Here is a 26,982-nt window from a genome sequence, read left to right on the forward strand (position 1 = left end):
GAGAAAAGGCCTAGCACCCTCAACCTTTCCTCGTAAGACCTACTCTCCATTCCAGGCAACATCCTGGTAAATCTCCTTTGCACCTTTTCCAAAGCTTCCACATCCTTCCTAAAATGAGGTGACCAGAACTGCACACAGTACTCCAAATGTGGCCTGACCAAGGTTTTGTACAGCTGCATCATCACCTCACGGCTCTTAAACTCAATCCCTCTGTTAATGAACCCTAGCACACCATAGGCCTTCTTCGCAGCTCTATCCACTTGAGTGGCAACTTTCAAAGATCTATGAACATAGACCCCAAGATCTCTCTGCTCCTCCACATTGCCAAGAACTCTACCGTTAACCCTGTATTCCACATCATATTTGTCCTTCCAAATGGACAACCTCACACTTGTCAGGGTTAAACTCCATCTGCCACTTCTCAGCCCAGCTCTGCATCCTATCTATGTCTCTTTGAAGCCGACAACAGCCCTCCTCACTATCCACAACTCCACCAATCTTTGTATCATCTGCAAATTTACTGACCCACCCTTCAACTCCCTCATCCAAGTCGTTAATGAAAATCACAAACAGCAGAGGACCCAGAACTGATCCCTGTGGTATGCCACTGGTAACTGGGCTCCAGGCTGAATATTTGCCATCCACCACCACTCTCTGTCTTCTATCGGTTAGCCAGTTCGTTATCCAACTGGCCAAATTTCCCACTATCCCATGCCTCCTTACTTTCTGCATAAGCCTACCATGGGGAACCTTATCAAATGCCTTACTAAAATCCATGTACACCACATCCACTGCTTTACCTTCATCCACATGCTTGGTCACCTCCTTAAAGAAGTCAATAAGACTTGTAAGGCAAGACCTACCCCTCACAAATCCGTGCTGACTATCCCTAATTAAGCAGTGTCTTTCCAGATGCTCAGAAATACTATCCTTCAGTACCCTTTCCATTACTTTGCCTACCACCGAAGTAAGACTAACTGGCCTGTAATTCCCAGGGTTATCCCGATTCCCTTTTTTGAACAGGGGCATGACATTCGCCACTCTCCAATTCTCTGGTACCACCCCTGTTGACAGCGAGGATGAAAAGATCATTGCCAACGGCTCTGCAATTTCATTTCTTGCCTCCCATAGAATCCTTCGATATATCCCGTCAGGCCCGGGGGACTTGTCTATCCTCAAGTTTTTCAAAACGCGCAACACATCTTCCTTCCTGACAAGTATCTCCTCAAGCTTATCAGTCTGCTTCACATTGTCCTCTCCAACAATATGGCCCCTCTCGTTTGTAAATACTGAAGAAAAATTCTTGTTCAAGACCTCTCCTATCTCTTCAGACTCAATACACAATCTCCCGCTACTGTCCTTAATTGGACCTACCCTCGCTCTAGTCATTCTCATATTTCTCACATATGTGTAAACGGCCTTGGGGTTTTCCTTGATCCTACCCGCCAAAGATTTTTCATGCCCTCTCTTAGCTCTCCTAATCCCTTTCTTCAGTTCCCTCCTGGCTATCTTGTATCCCTCCAGCGCCCTGTCTGAACCTTGTTCCCTCAGCCTTACACAAGTCTCCTTCTTCCTCCTAACAAGACATTCAACCTCTCTTGTCAACCATGGTTCCCTCACTCGACCATCTCTTCCCTGCCTGACAGGGACATACATATCAAAGACACGCAGTACCTGTTCCTTGAACAAGTTCCACATTTCACTTGTGTCCTTCCCTGACAGCCTATGCTCCCAACTTATGCACTTCAGTTCTTGTCTGACAGCATTGTATTTACCCTTCCCCTGTTGCACACACCTATCCCTATCCATTACTAAAGTGAAAGTCACAGAATTGTGGTCACTACCTCCAAAATGCTCCCCCACTAACAAATCTATCACCTGCCCTGGTTAATTACCAAGTACCAAATATGGCCTCCCCTCTGGTCGGACAATCTACATACTGTGTTAGAAAAGCTTCCTGGACACACTGCACAAACACTACCCCATCCAAACTATTTGATCTAAAGAGTTTCCACTCAATGTTTGGGAAGTTGAAGTCACCCATGACTACTACCCTGTGACTTCTGCACCTTTCCAAAATCTGTTTCCCAATCTGTTCCTCCACATCTCTGCTGCTATTGGGGGACCTATAGAAAACTCCCAACAAGATGACTGCTCCTTTCCTATTTCTGACTTCAACCCATATTACCTCAGTAGGCAGATCCCCCTCGAACTGCCTTTCTGCAGCTGTTATACTATCTCTAATTAACAATGCCACCCCCCCCCCCCCCCCCCCCCCCACCTCTTTTACCATCCTCCCTAATCTTGTTGAAACATCTATAGCCAGGGACCTCCAACAACGATTTCTGCCCCTCTTCTATCCAAGTTTCCGTGATGGCCACCACATCGTAGTCCCAAGTACCGATCCATGCCTTAAGTTCACCCACCTTATTCCTGATGCTTCTTGCATTAAAGTATACACACTTCAACCCATCTCCTTGCCTGCAAGTACTCTCCTTTGTCAGTGTTACCTTCCCCACTGCATCACTACGTGCTTTGGCGTCTTGAATATCGGCTTCCTTAGTTGCTAGACTACAGATCCGGTTCCCATTCCCCTGCCAAATTAGTTTAAACCCTCCCGAAGAGTACTTGAAAACCTCCCCCCCAGGATATTGGTGCCCCTCTGGTTCAGATGCAACCCGTCCTGCTGGAAAAGGTCCCACCTTCCCCAGAATGCGCTCCAATTATCCAAATACCTGAAGCCCTCCTTCCTACACCATTCCTGCAGCCACGTGTTCAACTGCACTCTCTCCCTATTCCTAGCCTCGCTATCACGTAGCACCGGCAACAAACCAGAGATGACAACTCTGTCTGTCCTGGCCTTTAACTTCCAGCCTAACTCCCTAAACTTGTTTATTACCTCCACACCCTTTTTCCTACCTACGTCGTTGGTACCAATGTGCACCACGACTTCTGGCTTGTTGGGGGTGACTGCACCATTCCTATTTCAGTAAGTTGGTTAAACATGACTTCCCTTTTACAAAACCATGTTGACTCTTCCTGATTGCCTTTAAATTTTCCAAGTGCCCAGCTATAACATCATTAATAATGGCTTCTAACATTTTCCCTACGACAGATGTTAGCCTAATTGGCCTACCATCTCCTGCTTGCTAGCTCAGTCCTTGTTTTGAATAAAGGAGTTACATTTGCTATCTGCCAATCTAATAGAACCTTTCCCGAATCGAGGGAACATTGGAAAATTAAAACCAATACATCAACTAGGGCAGCACGGTAGCATTGTGGATAACACAATTGCTTCACAGCTCCAGGGTCCCAGGTTCGATTCCCGGCTTGGGTCACTCTCTGTGCGGAGTCTGCACATCCTCACCGTGTGTGAGAGGGTTTCCTCCGGGTGCTCCGGTTTCCTCCCACAGTCCAAAGATGTGCAGGTTAGGTGGATTGGCCATGATAAATTACCCCTTAGTGTCCAAAATTGCCCTTAGTGTTGGGTGGGGGTGTTGACCTTGGGTAGGGTGGCTCTTTCCAAGAGCCGGTGCAGACTCGATGGGCCGGCTGGCCTCCTTCTGCACTGTAAATTCTATGTAACATCTATCTATGTAACTACCTCATTAGCCACTTCTTTCAAGGCTTCAGAGTGAAGTCCATTCGGACCTTGGGATCCGGCAACCCGCAGACCCAACAATTTGCTTGATACCACTTTACTGGTAATTGTAATCTTCCCGAGTTCCTCCTTCCCTTTCATTTCCAGATTTACAGCTGTTTCTGGGATGTTACTCATGCCCTCCATAATGGAGATAAGCAGTCCTCCTTTTAGGATGGAGAGGGAAATTCTCAGAGTTAATCTGTGGAATTCGCTTCCACGCAAGGAGGGTTATGGAGGGCAGAAAGGCAGGTTTGAGGGGCCAAATGGCTTATTCCTGCTCCCAAGTTCCTCTTTACCCTTTAGCTTACATCATTTGTTCCAGTTGTCTATCCAACTCAGTAGGCTATTATTTCACTTTGATGGCCAACATCATAAAATATATATGTACAACAACTAAAAATCCCTTGACTGTGGCACTTGGGGTGAGAAGAACAACCAATGGGAGTTTTGCAACGTATTAAAAAGTTAGCATATTGTGATAAGGAATTCCCTTCTATCAGCACTTATTTGTTTCAATCAGAGACAAAATAGTCAAAGTGCTGATACATTGATCCCTGTTACGAGTCTGTCTGGGTGTACTCGTCATGTCAAGACATAAAAAAAATCACAAACTGTGTTTCCCTTCAAGTACAGTAGTGTCAGTTTCATGGTTAAGTACTGATCCTATAATAAGTGTCGAATCAAACCATTCCCAAAGGAACTATCATTCACATCATACTGGAAACCTCTCACGGTAGCACTGTGGTTAGCTGCACAGTGCCAGGGACCAGACTTCGATTCCCGGCTTGGGTCACTGTCTGCGGAATCTGCACTTTCTCAACGTTTCTGCGTGGGTTTCCTCCGGGTGCTCCGGTTTCCTCCCATTGTTCAAACAAGTGCAGGTTAGGTGGATTGGCCATGCTAAATTGCCCCTTAGCATCCAAAAGGTTAGGTTGGGTTACGGGGATAGGGTGGAGGTTTAGGCTTAAGTAGGGTGCTCTTTCCAAGGGCCGTGCAGACTCGATGGGCCGAATGGCCTCCTTCTGCACTGTAGATTCTATGATTCTATGAATTCTCCCTCAGTGTACCCCAACAGGTGCTGAAGTGTGGCGACCAGGGGATTTTAGCAGTAACATTGCAGTGTTAATGTAAGCCTAATAAAAAATATTATATTATATAGAGAAAACATCTTACCTGCATCGTGTGAAGCAAGAGCCCGGAGCATCTTCCCAGCACTCCGACGTGTCTGTGTTTCCTTGTTGCAGAGTAATTCCATCAGCACGTCCAAAGCTCCTGTCTCTTTGAATACTCCCACCAGTGAACCAATACTAGCATAAGCACTCAGAACATGGATTGTATGCGAAATATTCAAGGATGAATCAGGTCCAGATTTCCGAGACATTTGTCGTCTCGCTCTTTGTACTAAATGCTTTACGTCCTCCTTCATGTCAAGTAACTCTACATCGTCAAAAGTCACATCAGAGTCTGCACTCTCAGGGCAACATCTAGCACTTGGCTCCTGTTCCTCTTTCACTCTCTGGCCCTCTGGTTTCCGTTTCCCAAGGAGCGTAGGACAGTTGGCATATACATCTTCAGCAGACATCCACATCAAAATATTGTCCACCTTGTTGTCACTAGACGAACTGTTTCCTCCATTGCTGCTGCTGCCTCCACCCCCACTGTCATCTACAGTCAGCACATTCCAGCGAATAAGGTACTCTGTAAGGCCATCGTGCGAGCGCCGCAATCGAATCAGCTCTTCTGGGTAGGCCTGCATTTTGGGACCCAGCTGAACCAGAAGGTTTTTGCTGCGACGTTCACCCATTCTGTCAGTACCTAAACAGAAAGTGATCATTACAATTACTGCAAAGCATGTCCTATACTTAACTGCAATCAATTACACACCACTATTTGTTACAAATTATTTAGGGGCTGGTTTTACACAGTGGGCCAACAGCTATTTTAATGCAGAACAAGGCCAGCAGCGCGGGTTCAATTCCCGTACCAGCCTCCCCGAACAGGCGCAGGAATATGACGACTAGGGGCTTTTCTCAGTAATTTCATTGAAGCCTACTTGTGACAATAAGCGATTATTATTATTAAGTCAGCTATTTCAGACAAGTGTCATCTGATTTTCTACTCCTCCAGCACATTTCAGTTGCTCTGCATGCTACACATGCTGGATAAAAAGACAATAATCTGCCTTCTACCACCTTCCCTTTTTATACTGTTCATTTCAGAGGATTGGAATTTGTACAGCTCGGAAAAACTGACAACTATCTCCCATTTCCTGTTACTGCAGTGCCAGTTACAATGAGGTTCAAACAGGGCGGAGAGGCTGGCAAGTTCCCATTGCAGAAAGAAAAACAAGTTTTAATTAAAAGGAATATTCAGTAGTTACATTTTCACCAACATGCTGTCTCATGATTTCCCATCTACTTCAAAAAGCAGACAAAGCACTCCTGCTTTGAAGACTGTGGGGACAGACTTCAAAATGACTCAATGAATATTGTTGTAATGAATCATGTATTAACACAGCAAGACTAAAAGCACTGCATGTGTGATCTATGTTCCTTACTGAGTCAGCCAATTCCAAACTGTGCACTGGTTGAACATTACAACCAGCCTCAGCACTCAACTAGTGAGAAAGTAAAAATACAAACGAGCCAACATTTCCACTCCTGACTGCTATCAAACTACTTTGAGTCATAGATGTTTACAGCATGGAAACAGGCCCTTTGGCCCAGCTTGTCCATGCAGAGCACACATCCAAGTACACATAACGCTCAACTGCATCACTTTCCTCTCCTAGCTGATATATAACCACAAACCACCCAGAACCAAAAACAGTCACCAAGGGCACCTGGAAATGCAACCTTACCACAAATCACTTTTCAAAAGAAATGGAAAATGAACAGGAGCATGACCAACAATTAAAAACTCATCAGGTCTGGCAGCATCTGCAGACAGAAACAGAGTTAATGTTTCCAGTCCAACATGACTCTTCTTTGGAATTGAAGAGGTAGAAATGAAAGATAAGATCATAAGAAATTGGAGGACATTTGGTTCCTTGAGCTCCTCTGCCATTCAATAAGATCATGGCTGGTCTGATTGTGGCCTTTATTTCAGTTGCCTGCTTATCCTTCATGACCCTCGCCTTCTTAATTCATCCCCTCATGATATGCAAACCCCCACCCCCAACATTTTTGGTACAATCTTTGCAAAGCATTTTTGCACTCTCTCCAATGCATCATGTCTTTTCTATATGGCGACCAAAGTTCTCCAAGATGTGGTCTAATGATGGTTCAAGAGGTTTAGCATAATTTTTACTTTTTAAAATCGGCTGGTTAACCCAACCTTTAGCAATTTGTAAATGAATACCGCATATTTATTTCCATTGAAATTCATTTTCCCATTCTCCAAGCTTATCATTTGTTCCTCATGATTGATGATACCAAGCAACCCCACCTCAATTTAATAGAATTTCCAAATTTGGAAATCGTGCTTCTAAATTCCAAAGTCTAAATCATTAATGTGAATTGTGAAGCTTGATTCCATCTTCCAGCACTCTGACCTTTACTACCCTTTACTTCAACTTTCTGCTTCATCCATTTTACTACTTGTCCCGACTCCAATTTCTCTAACCGTATTCACTACTCTAAGTGAGACCTTATCAAAGGCTTTTTTAAGTTCTAGATAAATTACATCCACTACATTGCCCACATCTACTCTCTGTTACCTCTCCAAAATAAGTTTAACAGTGTTGGTAAAACAAGACTTAAAGATTGGTTCATGCTGGCTATTTGTTATTATATTTTGGTACCTAGATGTCCTTGTATTGCCCCCTTTAATAAGGATTCCATTTTTACTTACTACCACTAGTGTTAAGCTAACTGGTCCGTAGTTGCCAGGACATGTTCAATCTTCTTTAACTATAGTTATAACTTTAGCTATCTGCCAATTTTCTGGTGCTACATGGTGCTAGCATCTGGTGCTACATCATTTTGTTAACAAATATGCTATCACTTCCCGAGATTTTATTATAATGCACAATGTAATTTGCCAGGATGCTGTATTCGCTAAGCTTGGTTTATTTAACATTTCACCTCTATATTTGGAATAGAATTATCTTATTTCTAATCTCATCATTCAATATCATGCTTCTCTGGCAAATACCAAAGTATTTGATATATTTCTGCCTTTTCTCTACTGATACCCGTGATATTAGGGTAGCACGGTAGCATGGTGGTTAGCATAAATGCTTCACAGCTCCAGGGTCCCAGGTTCGGTTCCCGGCTGGGTCACTGTCTGTGCGGAGTCTGCACGTCCTCCCCGTGTGTGCGTGGGTTTCCTCCGGGTGCTCCGGTTTCCTCCCACAGTCCAAAGATGTGCGGGTTAGGTGGATTGGCCATGCTAAATTGCCCGTAGTGTCCTAAAAGTAAGGTTAAGGGGGTGCTGTTGGGTTACGGGTACAGGGTGGATACGTGGGTTTGAGTAGGGTGATCATTGCTCGGCACAACATCGAGGGCCGAAGGGCCTGTTCTGTACTGTTCTATGTTCTATATTATTCTGTCTATCCCGAATGGTTCTATTCTCATTATAACTCCGATTTTTTACTATAATGTCTGTTAAATAAGTTTACTATTTTATTTTGGGCTTGGAACTATATTGCCATTGTTTCACTGTTGCTGGGTCAAAATCCTGGAACTCCCTTCCTATCAGCATTGTAGGTGTACCTGCATGGACTGCAGCAGCTCAACATCACTTTCAAATGGCTGAGGAACTGAACAGGTTTTTTGGGTCGGTCTTCACAGTGGAAGACACAAATAACATGCCAGTGACTGATAGAAATGAGGCTATGACAGGTGAGGACCTTGAGAGTCTTGTTATCACTAAGGAGGGAGTGATGGGCAAGCTAATGGGGCTAAAGGTAGACAAGTCTCCTGGCCCTGATGGAATGCATCCCAGAGTGCTAAAAGAGATGGCTAGGGAAATTGCAGATGCACTAGTGGTAATTTACCGAAATTCACTAGACTCTGGGGTGGTCCCGGTGGATTGGAAATTAGCAAACGTGACGCCACTGTTTAAAAAAGGAGGTAGGCAGAAAGCAGGAAATTATAGGCCAGTGAGCTTAACTTCGGTAGTAGGGAAGATGCTGGAATCTATCATCAAGGAAGAAATTGCGAGGCATCTGGATAGAAATTGTCCCATTGGGCAGACGCAGCATGGGTTTGTAAAAGGCAGGTCATGCCTAACTAATTTAGTGGAATTTTTTGAGGACATTACCAGTGCAGTAGATAACGGGGAGCCGATGGATGTGGTATATCTGGATTTCCAGAAAGCCTTTGACAAGGTGCCACACAAAAGGTTGCTGCATAAGATAAAGATGCATGGCATTAAGGGTAAAGTAGTAGCATGGATAGAGGATTGGTTAATTAATAGAAAGCAAAGAGTTGGGATAAATGGGTGTTTCTCTGGTTGGCAATCAGTAGCTAGTGGTGTCCCTCAGGGATCCGTGTTGGGCCCACAATTGTTCACAATTTACATAGATGATTTGGAGTTGGGGACCAAGGGCAATGTGTCCAAGTTTGCAGATGACACTAAGATGAGTGGGAAAGCGAAAAGTGCAGAGGATACTGGAAGTCTGCAGAGGGATTTGGATAGGTTAAGTGAATGGGCTCGGGTCTGGCAGATGGAATACAATGTTGACAAATGTGAGGTTATCCATTTTGGTAGGAATAACAGCAAACGGGACTATTATTTAAACGATAAAATATTAAAGCATGCCGCTGTTCAGAGAGACTTGGGCGTGCTAGTGCATGAGTCACAGAAGGTTGGTTTACAAGTGCAACAGGTGATTAAGAAGGCAAATGGAATTTTGTCCTTCATTGCTAGAGGGATGGAGTTTAAGACTAGGGAGGTTATGTTGCAATTGTATAAGGTGTTAGTGCGGCCACACCTGGAGTATTGTGTTCAGTTTTGGTCTCCTTACTTGAGAAAAGACGTACTGGCGCTGGAGGCTGTGCAGAGGAGATTCACTAGGTTAATCCCAGACCTGAAGGGGTTGGATTATGAGGAGAGGTTGAGTAGACTGGGACTGTACTCGTTGGAATTTAGAAGGATGAGGGGGGATCTTATAGAAACATTTAAAATTATGAAGGGAATAGATAGGATAGATGCGGGCAGGTTGTTTCCACTGGCGGGGTGACAGCAGAACTAGGGGACATAGCCTCAAAATAAGGGGAAGTAGATTTAGGACTGAGTTTAGGAGGAACTTCTTCACCCAAAGGGTTGTGAATCTATGGAATTCCTTGCCCAGTGAAGCAGTTGAGGCTCCTTCATTACATGTTTTTAAGGTAAATATAGATAGTTTTTTGAAGAATAAAGGGATTAAGGGTTATGGTGTTCGGGCCGGAAAGTGGAGCTGAGTCCACAAAAGATCAGCCATGATCTAATTGAATGGCGGAGCAGGCTCGAGGGGCCAGATGGCCTACTCCTGCTCCTAGTTCTTATGTTCTTATGTTCTCAAGGGGAACAGAGTGAGACAACAAATATTGGCCTATCAGCCAACAATGCCCACATCTTGTGAAAGAATTTTTAAAATAATTATGTCCCTTGATTTCATAGTTCCTCTTTGCCCCAATTTCTTTTAAAACTTCGAATCCCTTTGTATTGTCTCTCATCTTGCCTTTCTACTGCTGTCCATGTATTCAGCATGTGACTCTTTCCTTAACCCCAATGTTTCTCTTCTATCTTTATTCATTCACTGTGACTTAATGTTTAGCTTGTTCTTGTTTATTGGTAGAATGTATTTTTCCTGCACTCTGTTCAACACTTTTTAAATGTTTCCCATTGTTGTTCTAAATCATTGTTTGGCTATATTGGTCTCCATTTTATTTTCAACAAACTCTATTCTCATCCCCTCAATCAGCTTTTCTCCAATATATTACCCTGGTCTTTGTTATACTCGAGTCCTTCTCAATTATTATCTCAAATTGTTTCATATTATGGTCATTACTGGTAAGGACCAATAGTGCTGGACTGAATTGAACAGACGCTTGCTCGCATTCCCACAGAGTGTAGAAGTGAAATGGAACAACAGGACACCCTCTACAATACTACAATCTCAACATACGGGAAGCAAGTGAGGGGAAAATACCGATTAGTTCAGGGTTAATCTCAGTGCAATGGAACCTCTCATTGAAACCAAGTGATCTGCCGTCATTAATTACTGGAGAGATGTGTGTGAGAGCACTCTGAAGAGCTACTCAAAGTAAAATCAAACAGACTGTTAGGTAATGTTCCATTGACTACTGGCTACAACTTTGCCAGAACATCCAGATCTTCACCCAGAGGAAATGCTAGAGGGCATATGATGGAATCAACAAAGCAGAAGGCTCAATAGCAGAGCAAACAACTCCACTGAGAACAGAGGCAGGGAAAGTCATTACCACTGCAGTAAGCATTTGGGAGAGATGGGTGGGATATTACCTACATGGTGGGATATTGACTACAGCTCCGCCCTCAACACCATAATCCCAGCCAAGCTCATATCAAAGCTCCAAAACTTAGGACTTGGCTCTCCACTCTGCAACTGGATCCTTGACTTTCTGACCAACAGACCACAATCAGTAAGAATGAACAACACCTCCTCCACAATAGTCCTCAATACCGGTGCCCCGCAAGGCTGCGTACTTAGCCCCCTACTCTACTCCCTGTACACACACGACTGCGTGGCAAAACTTGGTTCCAACTCCATCTACAAGTTTGCTGACGATACGACCGTAGTGGGCCGGATCTCGAATAACGACGAGTCCGAATACAGGAAGGAGATAGAGAACCCAGTGGATTGGTGTAACAACAACAATCTCTCCCTCAATGCCAGCAAAACTAAAGAGCTGGTCATCAACTTCAGGAAGCAAAGTACTGTACACACCCCTGTCAGCATCAATGGGGCCGAGGTGGAGATGGTTAGCAGTTTCAAATTCCTAGGGGTGCACATCACCAAAAATCTGTCCTGGTCCACCCACGTCAAGGCTATCACCAAGAAAGCACAACAGCGCCTATACTTCTCAGGAAACTAAGGAAATTCGGCATGTCCACATGGACCCTTACCAAACTTTTACAGATGCCCTATAGAAAGATCCTATCGGGCTGCATCACAGCCTGGTTTGGCAACTGCTCGGCCCAGGACCGCAAGGAACTTCAGAGAGTCGTGAATACCGCCCAGTCCATCACACGAACCTGCCTCCCATCCCTGGATCCCATCTACACCTCCCGCTGCCGGGGGGAAAGCGGGCAGCATAATCAAGGATCCCTCCCCCCCGGCTTACTCACTTTTCCAACTTCTTCCATCGGGCAGGAGATACAGAAGTCTGAGAACATGCACGAACAGACTCAAAAACAGCTTTTTTCCCCACTGTCACCAGACTCCTAAATGACCCTCTTATTGACTGACCTCATTAACCACTACACCCTGTATGCTTCAACCGATGCCAATGCTATGTAGTTACATTGTATATCTTGTGTTGCCCTATTATGTATTCTCATGTATTTTCTTGAATTTTGTTTAATTCCCTTTTCTTCCATGTACTGAATGATCTGTTGAGCTGCTTGCAGAAAAATACTTTTCACTGTACCTCGGTACACGTGACAATAAACAAATCCAATCCAATCAAGGTATATTCCAGGGAGAATATGGTCACCAAGGAAGCATTCGGTTTTAGTAAGCTTGTCTGCCATGGAAAAGCTGGACATCATACCCACAGTGAAGGAGCTTAGCAAAGCTACGAACTCACTTGCTGTTGGCAAAGCTCCAGGTGCTGATGCTATACCGCCTAAACTCATCAAATACAGGAACGGTGGCATCTTTGTATCATCTGCACAAATATCTGTCACTGCTGGAGGGCAATGCTCAGGACATGGGTGAAACAAAGATTGTGACCTATACAAGAACAAGGGCAACTACAGGGATTACCACAACTATAGATGCATTGTAAGAAAGGTATTTGCCATGTTGCCCTTATTAGAGTGCAGATCGTGACTGAACCCATCGACTCCGATTCCCAATGTGGTTTCAGAACTGGAAGACCCACAATTGCCATGACCTTCTCAGCTACAAGAGAAATGTTGTGAACAAGGAGGCAACCTTGCTCCAGCAATCTCACCAAGACATTCCACCATGTGAATGCAGTGGGACTTCTATTTTAGATTAGAAAACTGGCTGTCCAGCGAAGGAGCAAAATGTGATTTCCTGTTTCCGTGACAACATGGGTAAGGTCAGCCATGATGGGGCAACATTGGAACCACAGAAAACATAGAATCCCGATAATGCAGATGGTGATCATTCGGCCTATCGAGTCAGCACCACCCACTACCCCATCCAGCCCACCCTATCCCCGTAACCTACCCTGCAAATCCCTGGACATTAAGGGACAATTTAGCATGGCCAATCCACTTAACCTGCACAGCTTTGGACTGTGGGAGGAAACCACAGCACCCAGAGGAAACTCACAAAGACACGGGGGAAATGTACAAATTCTCACCCAAGGTGGGAATTGAATCCAGGTCCCTGGCACTGTGAGACAACAGTGTGCCACCGTGCTGGTTCAAACAGGAATGCAATCCGCCACTGACCTGCTTTGGAAAATTCTTCCTTTGCTGCTGCCATCTGCCTTCAGTCCATCTACTTAGACAGTCTGAGATCCAAGGTAAAACTGCATTAAGCATCATCAGAAGGTTGCTCTACACTGACAATACTGCAGTAGTATTCAACACCAAGGAACACCTTCAGCAGTGACTGGACTGACTTTCATGTCTGTGAAGAGTTTGATTTGACCAACAGCAACAAAAGACAAATAAACGTCATGGTCCAGGATGTTACCACACCGCCACAATGCAGGAGCTTGCTGATAGCTTTGCATATCTAGGCTCTACAATCTCCATTCACCTGATGTTAAAATAACACATTGCAACGGTGGCTCAGTGGTTAGCACTGTTGTTTCACAACACCAGGGACCTGTTTGTGCAAATCTGCACTTTCTCCCTGTGTCTGCGTGGGTTTCCTTCCGGGTGCTCCGGTTTCCTCCCACAAGTCCCGAAAGACGTGCTGTTAGGTGAATTGGACATTCTGAATTCTCCCTCAATTCACCGAACATGTGCCGGAGTGTGGCGACCAGGGGCTTTTCGCAGTAACTTCAGTGTTAATGTAAGCCTATTTGTGACACTAATAAAGATTATTATTAAAAGCTGCAGCTTTTATGTCCAAACTGAGTCAGACTGAGGAATAACAGTAAACTGCAAGTGTACCAAGCTCAAGCCCTCTGTGCATTCCTCCACAATATGCTAGGCAGGAAAAAGGCTCAACAGTTTCCACCTTCCTGTCTCAGACATATCCTAAAAAACTCTTAGCAGGACAAGGTCACCAAGCCAGAGATCCTGGAGCATGTTAATACCATCAGATTACAATCATTGCCATGGCAATGACATCTGCACTGGTTCAGTCATGCTCATTGGATGGATACCAGCCGTATACCCAAACATCTTCTACAGTGGGTAGACTGACCACTGGGTCATCACCACCTGGGCACCCGTATCTCTGTTACAAGGACCATGTGCAAAGGTGATAGAAAAATGATGACATTGGCAGACAACTGGGAGGACAGTTGCTTCTGGCTGTGATCTCTGGAGGTTGATTGTTTGGAGGGGCATTGGAAGTGAGGAACAGAAAACTCGACTGGTTTGTACTATGAAAAACGTTGGGTTTTTGGTGTTCGGTTTCTTTCGTTTTTTTCGTTTATCTGTTTCTTTTGGGGTTAGGCCTGGTTTACAGATCTTGTTAAGGGATGAAGAGATGTTATGGTTAGTGGGAAGCTGGAGGGAATAGCCATGGTATTGGTAAATATATATGCCCCAAACTGGGATGACGTCGAGTTTGTGAGACAGATACTGGGGAAGATCCCGTACCTAGATTCACATCGACTGATTAAAGGGGGAGATTTCAATACGGATCCACGGTTGGACCAGTCGAGTTCAAGATCTGGGAAGGTATCAGCTATGGCGAAGGAGCTCCGGGGTTCATGGAGCACATGGGGAGGGGTTGATCTGTGGAGATTTGGGAGGCTGAGGAGTAAGGAATACTCCTTCTACTCCCATGTGCATAAGGTGTATTCCCGCATAGACCTTTTTTGTCATGGATAAGACGCTGCTGGCTGAGATGGTAGATGCTGAATATTCAGCAATAGTGTCAGACCTATTGTCAGGAGAGGGACAGGCCATACGGCAGGGCACGGTTTATAATTGGGGGAGGGGTAATTATGATGCGATTAGGCAAGAATTAGAGAGCATAAGATGGGAACAGAAACCGTCAGGGAAAGGCACAAATGAAAAGTCGAGCTTGTTCAAGAAACAAATACTGCGCGTCCTTGATAGGTATTGTCCCTGTCAAGCAGGGAGAAAATGGTCATGTGGAACCATGGTTCACAAAAGAGGTTGAATGTCTTGTCAAGAGAAAAAAGGAAGCGTATGTGAGGATGAGAAAACAAGGTTCAGTTGGGTCGCTTGAGGGTTACAAGGGTAGCAATGAATGAGATAAAAAAAGGGCTTATGAGAGCTAGGACGGGGGCATGAGTAGTCCTTGGCGGGTCGGATCAAGGAAAACCCCAAGGCTTTTTACTCTTATGTGAGAAATTAAACAATGACCATGGTGAGGTTAGGGCCAGTCAAGGACAGTAGTGGGAACGTGTGCATGGAGTCAGAAGAAATAGGGGAGGCGTTGAATGAATACTTTTTCTTCAGTGTTCACCAAGGAGAGGGGCCATGTTTTTGAGGATGAGAGTGTGATACAGGTGGGTAGGCTGGAGGAGATAGATGTTCTGAGGAAGGATGTATTTGCAATTTTGAAAAACTATAGGGTCGATAACTCCCTTAGGCCAGATGGGATATATCCAAGGATTCTTTGGGAGGCAAGGGATGAGATTGCAGAGCCTTTGGCTTTGATCTTTGGGTCCTCACTGTCCACGGGGATAGTGCCAGAGGACTGAAGAGTGGAGAATGTTGTTCCTCTGTTCAAGAAAGGGAATAGGAATGACCCTGGTAATTATAGGCCAGTTAACGGCAGTGTTCTGAGGAATGTGGAGGAACAGAGAGATCTTGGGGTTCATGTCCACAGATCTCTGAGGATGCCACTCAAGTGGATAGAGCCGTGAAGAAGGCCTATAGTGTGTTAGCATTTATTAACAGGGGGCTTGAGTTTAAGAGCCGTGGGGTTATGCTGCAACTGTACATGACCCTGGTGAGACCACATTTGGAGTATTGTGTGCAATTCTGGTCACCTCACTATAGGAAGGATGTGGAAGCATTGGAAAGGGTGCATAGGAGATTTACCAGGATGCTGCCTGGTTTGCAGGATAGGTCTTATGAGGAAAGGTTGAGGGAGCTAGGGCTTTTTCTTTGTAGTGGAGGAGGATGAGAGGCGACTTAATAGAGGTTTATAAAATGATGAGGGGGATAGATAGAGTGGACATTCAGACACTATTTCCTCGGCTGGATGTAGCTGTTACAGGGGAGCATAACTATAAGGTTCAGGGTGGGAGATACAGGAGGGATGTCCGAGGTAGGTTCTTTACTCTAGAGAGTGGTTAGGGTGTGGAATGGACTGCCTGCTGTGATAGTGGAGTCGAACACTTTAGGAACTTTCAAGCGGTTATTGGATAGGCACATGGAGCACACCAGAATGACAGGGAGTGGGACAGCTTGATCTTGGTTTCGGACATGCTGGGCACAACATTGAGGGCCCGAAGGGACTGTTCTGTGCTGTACTGTTCCATGTTCTACCACGCCCCGCACTGGGTGGATTTGCAGGTTAGCACTGAAGGCGGTTATCGGGGGGGGGGGGGGGGGAATTTATCTCAATTCGGGCCCATAAGGAGACGGGTGAGCGGGTGGAGTTGGACAGACTGGTAGGCAAAATTTAGGGGTGGACAGGAGGTATACAGAGTCTCCAGATGATGGGCTTTCGAAAGCATGTCAGAGACTGCAACTAGAATTTGGGCTCCTGTCCACAGGTAAGGCGGAGGGACAGCTACAGGGGGTGGTATATGAATATGGGGAAAAATGCCAGCAAGATGCTGGCACACCAGCTGAGGAAACAGGAGATGGTGAAAGAGATTGGGGAAGTGAGAGAAACAGGGGAAAGGTGATTCTGCATCCGGCGGGGGTGAATGATGTGTTTTGGGCGTTTTACAGTAAATTGTATAAATCGGAATCGCCACCCGGGGAGGAGGGGATGAAGCGATTTCGGGGGAGGCTGGAGTTCCCAAGGATAGATGAGGAGGTTGGGGGAGGGTTCGGGAGCCCCAATTGGGCTTGGGGAGGTTATAGGCGGGTTGGGGGCAATGCAATCAGGAAAAGCCCTGGGGCCAGACGGATACCTGGTGGAGTTTTATAAAAGTTTTCCGGGCTGTTGGGGTCTTTAACGAGTCAAAGGAACTGGGAGTGCTCCCCCCAAACGTTATCGCAGGCATCGACTTCCCTTATTTTGAAACGGGATAAGGATCCGGAGAGTTGTGGGTGGTATAGGGCCAATCTCCCTGCTAAATGTGGATGCAAAATTGTTGGCAAAGATCTTGGCCACACGTACAGAGGATTGTGTTCCGGGGGTAATAGGGGAGGACCAGATGGGATTTGTTAAGGGATGACACCTACGTCCAACATTCGGCGGTTCCTTAACGTAATAATGATGCCTGTGGAGGGGCGCGAGGTTGAGGTGGTGGTGGCCATGGATGCAGAAAAGGTCCTTGTCGGGTGGAGTGGAAATATCTGTGGGAAGGTCCTGGTACGGTTTGGGTTTGGGCAGGGATTTGTGGATTAGGTCCAGTTGCTGTTTCAGGCACCGGTGGCAAATGTAAGGACAAACCGGGTTCAATCGGAATATATTAGCCTGTGCCAGGGATGTCCACTCTCCCCACTACTCTTTGCCCTGGCCATAGAGCCTTTGGCAATGGCATCGCGGGCATCGACATTTGGCGGAGGTTAGTGAGAGGGGGGTGGCACATAGCGTCTCGCTCTATGCGGACGATCTGCTCCTTACATAACTGGACCCATTTGGAGGGATTGCAGCAATTATGGGGATACTGGAGGAATTTGGCCAGTTCTCAGGTTATAAACTGAATATGGGCAAGAATGAGGTTTTTGCAATCCAGGCAAGAGGGCAGGAGAAGAGACTGAGGGAGATGTCGTTCAAGGTGATGGGAGGGAGTTTTAGGTACCTGGGGATTCAAGTGGCAAGAGGACTGGGGTCAGCTTCACAAATTAAATTTGGGCAGGTTGATAGAGCAGATGAAAGGGTACTTCCAAAGGTGGGACGTGCTCTTGCTGTCACTGGAGTGGAGGGTACAGACTGTGAAAATGACAGTCCTCCCGAGATTGCATGTTCGTGTTTCAGTGTCTTCCAATTTTCACCCCAAGGCATTTTTTCGGAAGGTGAATACGGCAATCCTGGATTTTATATGGGCCGGTGAAAAAGGTCCTACTTGGAGCGGGGCTTGGTCCTCCGAACTTTATCAATTATTACTGGGCGGCTAATATATCGATGGTTAGGAAGTGGGTACTGGGGGAGGGGTCGGTGTGGGAGTGGAGGTGGCATCTTGCAAGGGCACGAGGTCTGAAGACTTTGTTAATGGCATCTCTGCCATTCTCACCGGCTCGGTACTCCACAAGCCCAGTAGTAGCGGCAGCCCTGAGTGTGTGAGGACAATGGAGGCAGCACATGGGACGGGGGGGTGTCGGTGTGCCTCACCATCTGTGACAATCACCGGTTGGCTCCAGGGGGTTGGATGGGGGCTTCAGGAGGTGGCAGCGGAGCAGGGATTGAGAGATTTGGAGATCTCTTCATTGAGGAGGGGTTCCCAAGCTTGGAGGAGGAGTTTAAGTTTCCAGAGGAACGAGTTCCCGGGTACCTACAAGTGCAGGATTTTGTCTGGAGGCAGGTTCCCAGGCTTTCCTCGCCTCCCTCTAAGGGGACTACAGGATAAGGTGATGTCAGAAACAGTGGTTAGGGAGAGGAGGGTGTCGGAAATATACCAGGAACTGATGGAGTGGGAAAAAGGTTCCAATATGGGAGATGAATAGGAAGTGGGAGGAAGAGTTGGAAGTCGGGACCCTGAGGAGTCGATGCTATCCCTCATTGTGGTGCCAGGCTTAGCCTGATCCCAGTTCAAGGTGGCCACACGGACTCGTATGACTGTAGCCCGGATGACTAAAGGGGTTTGCTCGGAGGAGGGTGGGGTGAATGGGGCCCGGGGGGGGGGGGGGGGGGGGGGGGTGAGGCCGGGCAGGGGGAGGGAGGGTGAGGCCGAGCGGGGGGGGGGGGGGGGGGGGGGTGGTTGAGGCCGGGCAGGGGGAGGAGATGAGGCCGGTGCAGGGGGAGGGAGATGAGGCCGGGCAGGGGAGGGAGATGAGGCCGGGCAGGGGGAGGGAGATGAGGCCGGGCAGGGGGTGGGAGATGAGGCCGGGCAGGGGGAGGGCGAGATGAGGCCGGGCAGGGGGAGGGGAGATGAGGCCGGGCAGGGGGAGGGAGATGAGGCCAGGCAGGGGGGAGGGAGGTGAGGCCGGGCAGGGGGAGGGAGGTGAGGCCGGGCAGGGGGAGGGAGGTGAGGCGGGCAGGGGGGGAGGGAGATGAGGCCGGGGCAGGGGGAGGGAGGGCATAGGGGGGAGCATGGAAGGGGGAGCATGGAACAGGGGAGGTGGAAGAGTTCTGGGCAGGGGGAAGAGTTCTGTGCAGGAGGACGAGTTCTGGGCAGGTGGTGGGGCCAGGGGGGGTTTCAGTTTCCTGAAACCACGGTGAGGGAAGTGAAAGGTTAGCTGAAGAGAAAGTTGAGGTGTGGAGGGGGGTGACGGGACTGACGATGGTGGAGGGGATGAGGGAATGACGGTGGTGGAAGGGGGTGCTGAGGGACTGACGGGGTGGAAGGGGGTGAGGGACTGACGGTGGTGGAACGGGGTGAGGATGACGGTGGTGGAAGGGGGTGAGGGACTGATGGTGGTGGAAGGGGTGAGGGACAGACGGAGGTGGAAGGGGGGTGAGGGACAGACGGTGGTTTGAAGGGGTGAGGGACATGACGGTTGTGGAAGGGGGAGAGGGACAGACGGTGGTGGAAGGGGAGAGGGACAGACGGAGGCGTGGAAGGGGTGAGGGACAGACGGAGGTGGAAGGGGAGAGGGACCAGACGGAGGTGGAAGGGGTGAGGAAACAGACGGTGGTGGAATGGGTGAGGGAGCTGACGGTGGTGGAAGGGGTGAGGGACAGACGGTGGCGGAGGGGGTGAGGGATGACGGTGGCGGAGGGCGTGGAGGGACAGACGGTGGTGAAGGGGAGAGGGACAGACGGTGGTGGAAGGGAGGAGAGGGACAGACGGTGGTGGAAGGGGAGAGGGACAGACGGTGGTGGAAGGGGGGAGAGGGACAGACGGAGGTGGAAGGGGAGAGGGACAGACGGAGGTGGAAGGGGTGCGGAAAGACGGTGGTGGAAGGGGTGAGGGACTGACGGTGGAGGAAGGGGTGCGGGACAGACGGTGGTGGAGGGGGTGAGGGACTGACGGTGGCGGAGGGGGTGAGGGACTGACGGTGGTGGAAGGGGTGAGGGACTGACGGTGGTGGAAGGGGAGAGGGACAGACGGTGGTGGAAGGGGAGAGGGACAGACGGTGGTGGAAGGGAGAGGGACAGACGGAGGTGGAGGGGTGAGGGACTGACGGGTGGTGGAAGGGGTGAGGGACAGACGGTGGTGGAAGGGGAGAGGGAACAGACGGTGGTGGAAGGGGTGAGGGACTGACGGTGGTGGAAGGGGGTGAGGGGACTGATGGTGGTGGAAGGGGTGAGGGACAGACGGAGGTGGAAGGGGTGAGGGACAGACGGTGGTTGAAGGGGTGAGGGACAGACGGTGGTGGAAGGGGGAGAGGGACAGACGGTGGTGGAAGGGGAGAGGGACAGACGGAGGTGGAAGGGGTGAGGGACAGACGGAGGTGGAAGGGGAGAGGGACAGACGGAGGTGGAAGGGCTGAGGAACAGACGGTGGTGGAAGAGGTGAGGGACTGACGGTGGTGGAAGGGGTGAGGGACTGACGGTGGTGGAAGGGGTGAGGGACAGACGGAGGTGGAGGGGGTGAGGGACAGACGGTGGTGGAAGGGGTGAGGCACTGACGGTGGGGAAGGGGTGAGGTGACTGACGGTGGTGGAAGGGGTGAGGGACAGACGGAGGTGGAAGGGGGTGAGGGACAGACGGAGGTGGAATAGGGTTGAGGAACAGACGGAGGTGGAAGGGGGTGAGGGACAGACGGAGGTGGAAGGGGTGAGGGACTGACGGTGGTTGAGGGGGTGAGAGACTGACGGTGGTGGACGGGGTGAGGGACTGACGGTGTGGAAGGGCGGAGGGACAGACGGTGGTGGAAGGGAGAGGGACAGACGGAGGTGGAAGGGGTGAGGGACAGACGGAGGTGGAAGGGGTGAGGGACAGACGGTGGTGGAAGGGGGGTGAGGGACAGACGGGTGGTGGAAGGGGAGAGGGACTGTTGGTGGTGGAAAGGGTGAGGGACTGACGGTGGTGGAAGGACTGACGGTGGTTGAGGGGGTGACGGACAGACGGTGGTGGAAGGGGTGAGGTACAGACGGTGGTGGAAGGGGGTGAGGTACAGACGGTGGTGGAAGGGGTGAGGGACTGACGGTGGTGGAAGGGGTGAGGGACAGACGGTGGTGGAAGGGGAGAGGGACAGACGGTGGTGGAAGGGGAGAGGGACAGACGGAGGTGGAAGGGGTGAGGGACAGACGGAGGTGGAAGGGGTGAGGGACAGACGGAGGTGGAAGGGGTGAGGGACAGACGGAGGTGGAAGGGGAGAGAGGGACAGACGGAGGTGGAATGGGTGAGGGACAGACGGTGGTGGAAGGGGTGAGGGACAGACGGTGGTGGAAGGGGGTGAGGGACAGACGGAGGTGGAAGGGGTGAGGGACAGACGGAGGTGGAAGGGGTGAGGGACAGACGGTGGTGGAAGGGGTGAGGGACAGATGGTGGTTGAGGGGGGTGAGGGACATACGGTGGTGGAAGGGTGAGGGGACAGCCGGTGGAGTGGAAGGGGTGAGGGGCAGGAAGGAGGTGGCAAGGGTGGTGAGGGACAGATGGAGGGGAAGGGGGTGAGGGACTGACGTGGTGGAAGGGGGTGAGGGACAGACGGATGGTGGAAGGGGAGAGGGACAGACGGAGGTGGAAGGGTGAGGGACGGACGGAGGTGGAAGGGGTGAGGGACAGACGGTGGTGGAAGGGGTGAGGGACTGACGGAGGTGGAGGGGGTGAGGGGACAGACGGTGGTGGAAGGGTTGAGGGAATGACGGTGGGTGGAAGGGGTGAGGGACAGACGGTGGTGGAAGGGGTGAGGGACAGACGGTGGTGAAGGGGAGAGGGGCAGACGGAGGTGGAAGGGGTGAGGGACAGACGGAGGTGGAAGGGGTGAGGGGACTGACGGAGGTGGAGGGGTGTGAGTGACAGACGGAGGTGGAAGGGGTGAGGGGACAGACGGTGGTGGAATGGGTGAGGGACAGACGGTGGTTGAAGGGGGGAGGGACAGACGGAGGTGGAAGGGGTGAGGGACTGACGGAGGTGGAAGGGGTGAGGACAGACGGAGGTGGAAGGGGTGAGGGACAGACGGAGGTGGAAGGGGTGAGGGACAGACGGAGGTTGAGGGGTGAGGGACAGACGGTGGTGGAAGGGGGGGAGGGACAGACGGTGGTGGAAGGGGTGAGGGACAGACGGTGGTGCAAGGGGTGAGGGACAGACGGTGGTGGAAGGGGGTGAGGGACAGACGGTGGTGGAGGGGTGAGGGACTGACGGAGGTGGAAGGGGTGAGGGGCAGAAGGAGGTGGAAGGGGGTGAGGGACAGATGGAGGTGGAAGGGGGTGAGGGACTGACGGTGGTGGAAGGGGTGAGGGACAGACGGAGGTGGAAGGGGTGAGGGACAGACGGAGGTGGAAGGGGTGAGGGACAGACGGAGGTGGAAGGGGTGAGGGACTGACGGAGGTGAGGGACAGACGGTGGTGGAAGGGTGAGGGACAGACGGTGGTGGAAGGGGTGAGGGACAGACGGAGGTGGAAGGGGTGAGGGACAGACGGAGGTGGAAGGGGTGAGGGACAGACGGTGGTGGAAGGGGTGAGGGACTGACGGAGGTGGAGGGGGTGAGGGACAGACGGTGGTGGAAGGGGTGAGGGACAGACGGTGGTGGAAGGGGTGAGGGACAGACGGTGGTGGAAGGGGTGAGGGACTGACGGTGGTGGAAGGGGTGAGGGACAGACGGTGGTGGAAGGGGTGAGGGACAGACGGAGGTGGAAGGGGTGAGGGACAGACGGAGGTGGAAGGGGTGAGGGACAGACGGTGGTGGAAGGGGTGAGGGACTGATGGAGGTGGAGGGGGTGAGGAACAGACGGTGGTGGAAGGGGTGAGGGACAGACGGTGATGGAGGGGGTGAGGGACAGACGGTGGTGGAGGGGGTGAGGGACAGACGGAGGTGGAGGGGGTGAGGGACAGACGGTGGTGGAAGGGGTGAGGGACAGACGGATGGTGGAGGGGGGTGAGGGACAGACGGTGGTGGAAGGGGTGAGGGACTGACGGTGGTGGATAGGGTGAGGGACAGATGGTGGTGGAAGGGTGAGGGACAGACGGTGTGGAAGGGGTGAGGGACTGACGGTGGTGGATAGGGTGAGGGACAGATGGTGGTGGAAGGGGTGAGGGACTGACGGTGGTGGATAGGGTGAGGGACAGACGGTGGTGGAGGGGGTGAGGGACAGACGGTGGTGGAGGGGGTGAGGGACAGACCGGTGGTGGAAGGGGTGAGGGACTGACGGTGGTGGATAGGGTGAGGGACAGATGGTGGTGGAAGGGGTGAGGGACTGACGGTGGTGGATAGGGTGAGGGACAGATGGGGGTGGAGGGGGGGAGGGACAGAGGGTGGTGGAGGGGGGTGAGGGACAGACGGTGGTGGAAGGGGTGAGGGACTGACGGAGTGGAGGGGGTGAGGGACAGACGGTGGTGGAAGGGGTGAGGGACAGACGGAGGTGGAGGGGGTGAGGGGCTGACGGAGGTGGAGGGGGTGTGAGGGACAGACGGTGGTGGAAGGGGAGAGGGACAGACGGTGGTGGAAGGGGTGAGGGACAGACGGTGGTGGAAGGGGTGAGGGACTGACGGCTGGTGGAGGGGTGTGAGGGGACAGACGGTGGTGGAAGGGGTGAGGGACTGACGGTGGTGGAAGGGGTGAGGGACAGCGGTGGTGGAAGGGGTGAGGGACTGCGGTGGTGGAAGGGGTGAGGGACAGACGGAGGTGGAAGGGGTGAGGACTGCGGTGGTGGAGGGTGAGGGGGACGGTGCTGGAGGTGAGAATGTAGCACAGTGGTTAGCACAATTGCTTCACAGCTCCAGGGTGCCAGGTTTGATTCCCGGCTTGGGTCACCGTCTGCGGGGAGTCTGCACGTTCTGCCTGTGTGTGTGGGTTTCCTCGGGTGCTCCGCTTTCCTCCCACAAGCCAAGGATGTGCGGGTTAAGTGGATTGGCCATGCTAAATTGCCCTTAGAATCCCAAAAAAAGGTTCATTGGGATCACTGGGTTAAAGGGATAGGGTGGAGGAGGCGTTGTGCTTGCGCTGGAGTGCTCTTTCTAAGGGACGGTACAGACTCGATGGGCCGAATGGCCTCCTTCTGCACTGTAAATTGTATGATCCACCAAGTCACCAAGGCCGGAATGAATAGGGTCCCTGCAGGGGAGAAGAAGGTTAAGAGGTGACTTAATGAGGCATACAAGATGATCAGAGGATTAGATAGGGTGGACAGTGAGAGCCTTTTCCTCGGATGGTGATGTCTAGCACGAGGGGACATAGCTTTAAATGTGGGGGAGATAGATATAGGACAGATGGTCAGAGGTAGGTTCTTTACTCAGAGTAGTAGTAAGGGCATGGAATGCCCTGCCTGCAACAGTAGTGGACTCGCCAACATTAAGGGCATTTAAATGATCATTGGATAAACATATGGATGATAAGGGAATAGGTAGATGGGCTTTAGAGGGGTTTCACAGGTCGGTGCAACATCGAGGGCCGAAGGGCCTGTACTGCGCTGTAATGTTCTATGTTCTTATGCTTGGGGGCGGTGGGGGGGTATGTTATTGTGGGGGTTTTTGTGTGCGTTGGATCTCTTTGTTTAAAAAGCTAAAATGATAAATGGCTCAATAAAAATATTTTCTAAACAAAAAGGAAACTCAACTGTTCGATAAGGGGCCCAGAGAAAATAGGAGGCAAGTAAATGCGGGAACCTGTCAACCCTGTCGTCCGCTGCAGCAAATGTGCCAGATTGCGGACTGTTTACCACACAGCTGACCAAGAGACAAATCATCGAGTCGTGAGATGGATTCCTGCCAAGCTTAATGACCAAATACTTTCTCACTTTTATTTTCATTTATCTGTTCTCACCCAGTAGCAAATTGTCCCTGTTGGGTTCTTCATACACTGGATTAGAAAGGAGTCCTGTACACATTGTAAGAATGACATTCCCTTGTTCCCTCTTCTGTCCAAATAATATCTGTTGAAATCCCAATGATATTCCACATTTTGTATTCAGTTCCCTAATTTGTTTGTACATTTCTTCCTTGAGTCAGCTGTGACTCAGCTGGTAACGCACTGCCTCTGGATCACAAGATTCTGGGTTCAAGTCTCACTCAGGACTGAAGCACAAAGATCACGGCTGACACTCCAGTGCAGTACTGAGGGAGTGCTGCACTGTCAGAGGTGCCGTCTTTCGAATGTGCTATGAGCTGAGGCCCCATTTTTCTGTTCGGGCAGAAGGATGCGAGGATAAAGCCAGCAACTACAGACCAGTGGTAGGGAAACATCCTGAAATTCTTGTTCAGGCCAAAATCAACAGTCACTTCGACAAATGCAGGGTAATTAAGTAAAGCCAGCTTGGATTCATTATTCAAAAAATCATGTTCAACTAATTTGCTAGAACTTTTTGAGGAGGTAGTAGAGGAGGTTGATAAGTGCAATGCTGTTGATGTGGTGTCTATGGATTTTCAAAAGGCATTTTTGTACACTGTATTTTGTCACATACAGTGCCACACAACAGACTTGAGCAAAATTCTAGCTCATAGAATAAAAGGAAAAGAAGGTTCTACGATAAGAGACAAGAACAGAAAAACACTGGGCAATCTCAGCAGGTTCTAACAACATCTATGGAGAGAGAAGGGAGCTAACATGGAGTCTGGATGACTCTGTGTCAAAGTTTTGGCCTCTTTCTGCACTGTAGGCATTCTATGAAGTGTGGGGTGATTCATTTTGGCAGGAAGAATATGGAGACATTTTAAAATAAAGGAGATGCAGGAAACAGAGGTACCTCGGTGTTATGTACAGCCATTGAAGATGGCAGGACATGTTGAGAGAGCAGTTAATACAGCATGTAGTATCTTAGCCTTTATTAATGGGAGCCTTGATGTGGGGATGCCGGCATTGGACTGGGGGTGAGCACAGCAGGAAGTCTTACAACACCAGGTTAAAGTCCAACAAGGTTTGTTTCGAATCATTAGCTTTCAGAGCACAGCTCCTTCATCACTCAGCTGATGAAGGAGCTGTGCTCCAAAAGCTAGTGATTCGAAAACCTGTTGGACTTTAACCTGGTGTTGTAAAATGTATTAATGGGGGCACTGAGTACAAGAGTCGGGAGGTCATGTTGAACTTGGATAAGAAACTAGTGAGGCCTCAACTGGAGAACTGCTTCCAGTTCTGGGCACCATACTCGAGGAAGAATGTGAAGGTGTAGAAGTGGATTTCATTTGGAACTTCGCTGATAGGGTTACTATAACAGTTCTGAAAAGCTCTGTGAAAGAGATGTCAGAAGGTTATGGGATGGAAAGAGGGGAGTGTGGCTTTGGTACTATTTAATGTTCTGACCCGCATCTGTGAAAGCAGAGAGGTCAAAAAGTCAAAGAATGGAATGAATGGGAAGCGTTACTTTATTGCAGAGATAGCGTAATTAAGCTCGTTTGACCAGTTGAAACAAATAAACATGAGATGTAAGAGGAATGGGCTTTGGAATGAGATAAGCCAGATGGCCATGGGATACAAAAACCTTTGTATAATATTAATAGTGACTTGTGCTAATGATTATGTCAAAAATAACCTCCCGACCTCGAAGAATAATTCCATATATGTACATTGTCTGGATCCTTGCCAAATCATAGGTGTATCTAGGAATTTAAGGGGACCACCCCTAAGCTGTAAAATGTATAAAAATACAGTCCTTATTCTGGGATTTTGGCACTTCTCGAAGGTAGTTACCCGACTGCT

The 26,982-nt window shown here is 49.6% G+C and overlaps 1 protein-coding gene across 1 annotated transcript in view; it reads right to left on the reverse strand.

Moving 5' to 3' along the window:
* Positions 1 to 26,982, reverse strand: part of LOC119966978 (cullin-9-like) — a 111,366-nt gene that overhangs the window by 76,723 nt on the left and 7,661 nt on the right. Inside the window, exon 2 of the mRNA XM_038798953.1 lies at positions 4,817 to 5,458. Coding sequence (XP_038654881.1) covers positions 4,817 to 5,447 — 631 coding nt within the window. The 5' untranslated portion in view covers positions 5,448 to 5,458. The remainder of the gene's footprint in view (positions 1 to 4,816; positions 5,459 to 26,982) is intronic.

Source organism: Scyliorhinus canicula, chromosome 6, assembly GCF_902713615.1.
Source record: "Scyliorhinus canicula chromosome 6, sScyCan1.1, whole genome shotgun sequence".
NCBI classification, from domain to species: Eukaryota; Metazoa; Chordata; class Chondrichthyes; order Carcharhiniformes; family Scyliorhinidae; genus Scyliorhinus; species Scyliorhinus canicula.